This window comes from Ctenocephalides felis, unplaced genomic scaffold, assembly GCF_003426905.1.
Source record: "Ctenocephalides felis isolate EL2017-DRISC unplaced genomic scaffold, ASM342690v1 CF-g0.4_SCAFFOLD_01604, whole genome shotgun sequence".
NCBI classification, from domain to species: Eukaryota; Metazoa; Arthropoda; class Insecta; order Siphonaptera; family Pulicidae; genus Ctenocephalides; species Ctenocephalides felis.
In genome coordinates this window covers 4,171,446-4,179,236 of record NW_020537758.1, presented here as the reverse complement: position 1 = coordinate 4,179,236, position 7,791 = coordinate 4,171,446, and the positions used below count along the sequence as shown (strand labels likewise).

The following is a 7,791-nucleotide window of genomic DNA, read 5'->3' as shown; positions in this document are numbered from 1 at the left end:
ACCATTCTGGCAGTCATTCCGCGGTTGCGTCATCATCCCTTCAATTTGTGAAAATGTAAAAAAAACTGTTTTTATAACTTGCTCGCACAAGGCTAAAATTTTGAGGGTGTCTTCTTTTAACTGTTCAGAAAGCATATGTAAAAAGCCAGCCCATTCTGACGGTTGCAAGGGTCTGCCAGACGAGTACATAAAGTCACGACGGCGCAAGGGTGTTGGCGCATTGCCATACATAATTGACTAATACCCTTGTATTGAATAATTATACGCCATTTTAAAGGTCATTTTGAAAACACCGTTATACCAAACTCCAATCAACTTTGTATCTCACCTTATGGCCGAGATATCATTGAAAATATGCCAAAGTGGCCCCTTTTTCAAACTCAATTTTTGGCGTACCATAAAAGATATCGAAAAAAAAATTACGTGATTCTACTCATATTGGCTTAAATCACATAATGTATAGTAATATATGCTAAATAATCCTTTATTATTAGCTAAAAAGGATAAATAATTTTTCAATTAATGTTTTCGGATAGTGTGTTTTGGTTAATTACTTTATTATTAGTGTTATTTAAAAGCTTATTGTTTTCTCTTTTAGTACTGCAAATATGGTTTAAATCAAATTTGTGGAACACATTGAAAAATTGAAGAAACCAAACCATACACCCGCGCGTAACGCATCGCTTATCCGACCGAACGAATTCTATGCGGGCTACAATTAGCGTTACGCGCGGGTGTACTGGTTCTGGTTTCTTCAATTTTTCAATGTGTTCCACAAATTTGATTTAAACCATATTTGCAGTACTAAAGAGAAAACAATAAGCTTTTAAATAACACTAATAATAAAGTAATTAAACAAAACACACTATCCGAAAACATTAATTGAAAAATTATTTTATCCTTTTTAGCTAATAATAAAGGATTATTTAGCATATATTACTATACATTATGTGATTTAAGCCAATATGAGTAGAATCACGTAATTTTTTTTTTCGATATCTTTTATGGTTACGCCAAAATTGAGTTTGAAAAAGGGGCCACTTTGGCATATTTTCAATGATATCTCGGCCATAAGGTGAGATACAAAGTTGAAGTTTGGTATAACGGATGTTTTCAAAATGACCTTTAAAATGGCGTATTAATTATTCAAATACAAGGGTATTAGTCAATTATGTATGGCAATGCGCCCACACCCTTGCGCGTCGTGACTTTATGTACTCGTCTGGCAGACCCTTGCAACCGTCAGAATGGGCTGGCTTTTTACATATGCTTTCTGAACAGTTAAAAGAAGACACCCTCAAAATTTTAGCCTTGTGCGAGCAAGTTATAAAAACAGTTTTTTTTACATTTTCACAAATTGAAGTGATGATGACGCAACCGCGGAATGACTGCCAGAATGGTACTTTCTTAATGGGCCGATAATAAAATATCATTAAAAAAATTTCTGGCTTTGTGAAAACAGGTTAGTCAAATAGTTCACTGGCTCTTAGACTATGAGGGCAGGTCTAGCGGTTTCGGAGATTTAACGAAAAAAACGGTTAAAAATGATCATTAGACATATGCACAACAAATTATTAGATATTTTATAGAGATTTTAAAAATAAGTATAAATTTTGTTTGCATTCCTATGGGTTCCGTACCAATGTTTATCCGTTAAACAGCGACGCGGCGCTTACGCGCTTTATATTTTGTCTCTATGCAGTTAAAGCAGTACGATTGCTTTGAAAAAAAGTTCAGATCTTCCAAAATATGTCAAAATAAAGATTTTTTTTTTAATTTTTTTTCAAAAAGAATTGTCCAATTGTCCAATTTATAGTTTCTCAAAAGTCTAATTTTTTCGAAATAATTGTTTTTGAAAAATGTTATTCGTTTTTAAAAAAATAATAATTTTTGATACGGGAAGTTCCAGCAATTTGCCGTAAGGCACGATGCCATGCGCCCCACTACTTTTTTTTTAAATTTCATCCACATAGAAGGCCGGAATCACTGCAGCAGTGAAGCGCCTTTTTTTCGCGCCGTTGGAGATCGACAATAACTTAAAAAATATTTAATTTTTTTCTTCAAAAATTTTACTATGTATTCTTAAAACGTGTGTAAATATGTTCTTAAAATTTTGAAATAATTGATAAAGTATTTTTTTTAATATAAATTCCCAAAAAATCACCATTTTTAGGCGGTTGCACTAGTTGTGCCCCTTATATCCTGATTGGAAAGAGTCTGATTTTTTGTTTTGGTTTTTGGTTTTTAGATAATAGCGAATGCGATGGTCCAGAGCGTAGATCAGTGATATCAGGTGGTCAGGCTCGTGGATGGTTACCTGATGTGGCAGCTGTTCTTTGGTCCAGGATGTTGGGAGCTTTGGGTAATGTTAATCACATCAGGAGTGCACATCTTCATGCGCAGCTTTTTGAATACTTGGTACATTTGATGGAAACTTTGATAAAGGTAAGGCAATTAAATTAAACTAGTGGTGCATGGCATAGTGCCTTAAGGCAAATTGCTGGAACTTCCCGTACCGTAATGAAATATTCGGGAAATCTTAAACGTTTTCAAATATATTATTACAAATACTGTAACTTTCATTATTTTTCTTGCTATCTTATTGTTATATCTGTGCAAATCAAATGCAAATCATACGAGTAAATCAATTTATCTCCAGAACATTAACAATCGTCATTTCATTTCGAATTCAATTTAAAAAAAATAGTTGCCTAATAGTTGCTCAAAAAATTGAAAAAGTGCTCCCGTATAGTCAGAGTCTAAACGCATTTGCACACAATTCTGTGCAACATTTTCACTTACACTGTGCTTAGCTTGTCGGCATTTTCACATTTTTCAATAGTTTACACAAAATTGGAAAAGTGCTTCAGTACTTTTCCTTTACTAGACTGTTTAAGTCTAAACATTTGTACCAGAGTGGCGCTTAGACTGTGCTTAGTCTGGGTAATTTTTTGAATTTTTAATCCAAAATTACAAAAATATTTTATGGAAAATAAAAAAAGGTGTAATAATTTTTTATCCTCAAAAGCAATTGTTTTGTCAATACGAGCACAAAGTTTTTTAGACCATTCAAATCGGACGTTTAGTTCACTCAGACATTTTTTGCACATTTAGCCTTGTACCTTCGAAATGGCTGGGCCAGCCTTTGCGAAAAACTAATTAGCACGTATTCTTATCAATATGATTCGAATGTTTTTTGAATTATTCAAATCGGTTGACCCGTGTTACCGAAATTGTCGACGAAAATTTGTATCCGCACACACACAAATACACAAACATATACATACTCACACATATACACACACATTTATACATTTTTACGCGGTATACATCATCACGTCATAGTTCATTTATGTTATTATTTTTGTATTACTGTTTTTATTTTAATTAATTTAATTTTGTAAATAAGACATTAAAGTCTTGATTAACAAAAATAAATTATAAGAAAAAAAAATTATCCATTTTTTCTAAAGTAAGCCAAAATTTTCAAAAGACTTTAAAACGTAACTAGTGTTATAATACTTATAATGGCCTTAGGGCAAATTGCTGGAACTTCTCGTTTGGCCAAAATTAAATTGTTTAAAAAAGATTTAATTTTATTTTAACCTTTGAAAAAATTAGATTTTTGAGATATTTTAAATTTTTTTTCAAAGCAATCGCACTGCTTCAGCTGCATAGAGACGCAATACAGAAGCGCGTAAGCGCCGCGTCGCCGTTTAACGGACAAATGAAATAGAAATGTAAAGAAAATTGATACACATTATTCAAATTTCGATAAAATATCTGATAATTTGATGTGCATATGTCTAATGATCATTTTTGACCGCCGACTGACATTTTTTCACTTTTTTTACTAGATCTCTGAAAGCGCTAGACCTGCCTTTCCAAAAATTTGATCAGTTCTTTATCTTGTCAATACAAGTAAAATGTTTTTTGAATCATACAAATCGGACACTCCGTTCACTAAAAAATTGAGTTACCGTTTATGGCACTTTTGTCAATTACCATTTTTGGCACTTTTTCCATCGTATCTTCGAAACGGCTAGTCCTGCCTTTGCCAAAAACTACTCAGCACGTCTCCTTATCACTAGGAATCGAATAATTGAAATCGGTTGAACCGTTTTCCCGAAATCGTCGACGAAAATTTGTATCCGCATACACATACATACATCAATTTTTTCAAAGTTTGCCAAAATGTTCAGAAACTTTTCATAAAAAAATCTTCATTTTCGATTTTTTTGCGATTACTATAACTTACTCCACGAGAAGTTAATTAAATGCATATGCATAATGAATTTTGTTTGATTCTGTTTCCACAGATGAAAGAAAATATTGGTGTCCCTAATGATAAAATCACTGGTCCATCTATTCCGGACCTGGTGCCTCCAATAGGACTTTTGGCAGCTTGGTGCTACGATGCCATCGATTTGTTCCCAGAAAATCCAACTGGCAATAATAATCCTATACGATTGTTATGTTTGATTGCCAGACATGGAGGACCAATGTCGAAGGAACAACTTCCCATGTTTTACAGCACTTTACATAAAGGTAATAGAATTATATTATTTCAAAGTTTGACGACTTTTTTCGTCATGTTTTTGTTCTCAAAGTTGAAAATTGGTAAATGCAGCTGTTTAGACAATTTTATAAGCTTTATGCCCGTATATAATAAAATTTAGGTGATTTAACAAGTTTTTGCACATTTCAAACAAAAACCAAAAAAAGTACAAACATTTGGCTCGCAATGTTATACTATTTTAAAGTTTGACGATTTTTTTCGTCATGTTTTTGTTCCAAAAGTTTTATCTTTGTAAATGTAGTTGTGTAGAGAATTTTATGCACTTTTTAACTGTATATAACACATTTCAAGTGTTTGAACAAATTTTTGCATTTTTTTACAAACAAAAGCCAAAAAAGTACAGACATTTTGCTCGCATTGTTATACATTTTTGAAGTTTGACGATTTTTTTCGTCATATTTCTGTTCCAAAAGTTGAAAATTGAGAAATGCAGTTTTGTAAAGATTAATAATAATATTGAATAATATATATTATTTCTTTTATCCAGGTTTATGCGGTGAAGACAAATCAATTGGAAATACTGTGATTAAATATTTAGGCGGTCCAAGATTTTTGAGTCTGTTACTTCCTGGACATACTTTGTTGTTATTGGATTTGGTGCATGCAGCTACTGTGATTTTGACTTCATCTGATTTTGCTTCTCAGGTATATAATTGGTTTGTTTAATACAAATGATTATATTGGATTTAATCAATATATTTTTTGTCTGTTTAGATTCCAAGATACGAAGCAGCTTCTTTATTGGGTTCCTTGTTGTGTTTGCCAAATTCATCTTTGCCTAAACCAGTTTTGCAACCTGCATCTCCAAATGTTACTTTGATGGAGTGCCCAGATTTACAGGTAATTAAAGAAATTATATATAATACCTTAAGTGTACAACTTTGTTTGCGCCGTTTTTGCAATACGAGTTCTTTATAATAACGGCGGAGGCAAAGTTGTGCTTCTAATATATAGAAAATGTATATTTTTGATTTAGCTTCCGGACATTTTTTAGTTTTTCAATTATGTTTTAAAATTTTTGTTCCACATAAGAATAACTGAATAAACACCTAAATAACTACTTAAATTCTGAACTGTTCTGCCTAATTGTTGAATATTATACTGAATTATAAATGTTTTCAAAATATAACGAAAAATTAGAAATTGCAGAAATGCTTGTAGTTTTTCATAATTATTTTATAAAATAATTGACTAATAAATAACAAGTAAATCTAAAAATATAATTGAAAATCTATTAAAATTTTCTATAACACTATATAACTTTGATATATATTACACCAGATTCAAAATATCTATAATGCCTATTTATTTATTAATTACACAACTTTGCTTAAGCCGTTTTTACAACACGAGTTTCTTACAATAAAGACTAAAATTTTGATAAAAAACGTTCGTACTTAATATTTTGTTATATTTATAACACAAGTGTAGTTTATGTTTTTGCCAGAAAATCCGACAAACTAATTTTATAACAATTTGAGACCTGGAAAAAGTATGTGAGCTAATTTTTTATCTTTCGCCGACATTTTTATTGTTTTCATTTTCAAAGTTTAACGATGTTCTCGCAAAGTTTTTGTTTCAAAAGTTGTAAATTGATAAAAGCAGTTGTGTAGAGAATTTTATAAGATTTTTATCTATATAAAATAAAATGCATGTGTTTCAACAAGTTTTGGCGCAATTTGAACAAATAACCAAAAAACGTACAAGCAATATTCATTCAAGCATTATTTTGCAACGTATTTCGCAAAGTTATACAATTTTAAAGTTTGACGATTTTTTTGCAATGTTTTTGTTCCAAAACTTGAAACTTGATAAATGCAGTTATGTAGAGAATTTTATAAGCTTTTTATCTATATAAAATAAAATTTGTGGAATTTAACAAGTTTTTGCACATTTTAAACAAATATCAAAACAGGTACACACATTTCGTTCGCAAACTCACACGACTTTACAATTCAACTATTTTTTTTTCGCAAAGTTTTTGTTCCAAAAGTTAAAAATTGGTGAACGCAGTTGTTTAGAGAATTTTATAAGCTATTTATCTATATAAAATAAAATTTATGTATTTTAACAAGTTTTTGCACATTTTAAACAAATATCAAATATAATATTTAAAAAAGGTACACACATTTAGTTTGCAAATACACACGATTTTACAACTCAACTATTTTTTTCGCAAAGTTTTTATTCCAAAAGTTAAAAATTGGTAAACTCAGTTGTGTAGAGAATTTTATAAGCCTTTTATCTATATAAAATGAAATTTATGTATTAATATCTTGTTATAATATAGGGTCCGCCAAATAATTTTTTTTTTACAAACTACTGAATATTTTCTAATTTTTTTTTTTTTATTTATAGTACAATCCTTTCAGTTAATAATGAAATTAATTTGGTTAATAATGATTATAATAATTTCATTCAAAATTGAAAAAAAAGCCTCGGCTGACCGTTGAAAAAAAATGAAAATTAAAAATGTTAGATGGCATACCCTATATAACATAATTTTCTTATATGATTGTATTTTAATTTTTTTAGGAACATGTCCTAAATGTGATTCTACGTTGTGCTCGTCGTGAACCAACAGCCCGAGCACGTTGTGTGGCCCTAAGTTCCTTGGGCCAATTTGTCTACCAACAATTAAATTTATCCAAGCCAAGTCCCAGAATCCGTGAGGCTGTTTTAGTACTTCTGCACGCCCTAAAGGTACAAAAATAACTATAATTTTCTTCCTTACATAAACCTATGACTTGATTTATTTAATTATCTTTTATAATTTTTTCTAGTTTCGTCATCGTGTAGCTGCCCATCATGCAGCCGAAGCCTTAGCTCTGACTTTAAATCACAAAATAATTGTAAGGCATTTTTATGATTTGCCAGCTGTGATAACAAGATCAATAGCATCTGCTTTGACTTACTTAAGTCCGGCCCTGAACAAAAAAACTACAGAACAAGACAAAAATTTAATTAATTCCATGATCATGTGCTTGGGTGAATTTTGTATGGGGATGACGCAGGAGTATCTTCTCAAAGTTTTTCCTGGGGAAAAGGACTCATTATTGTTACTGGTAAGTGAATTTTCAAATTTTTTAACTTCCCGTAGGGTAGTTACAGTAATGGGCCGAAAATCGAAAATGAAAATTTTTGCATTTCTCGACGTTTTCAAGGTTTCTGAACATTTTACAGGCATACCTCAGAAACTAAATGGACGTGTG

The 7,791-nt window shown here is 31.0% G+C and overlaps 1 protein-coding gene across 1 annotated transcript in view; it reads left to right on the top strand.

Moving 5' to 3' along the window:
• LOC113372877 (probable Rho GTPase-activating protein CG5521) overlaps nucleotides 1-7,791 on the top strand; it is a 74,513-nt gene that overhangs the window by 38,121 nt on the left and 28,601 nt on the right. Inside the window, 2 exon segments of the mRNA XM_026613217.1 lie at nucleotides 7,115-7,282; nucleotides 7,363-7,644. Of these exon segments, the coding sequence (XP_026469002.1) occupies nucleotides 7,115-7,282; nucleotides 7,363-7,644 (450 nt within the window).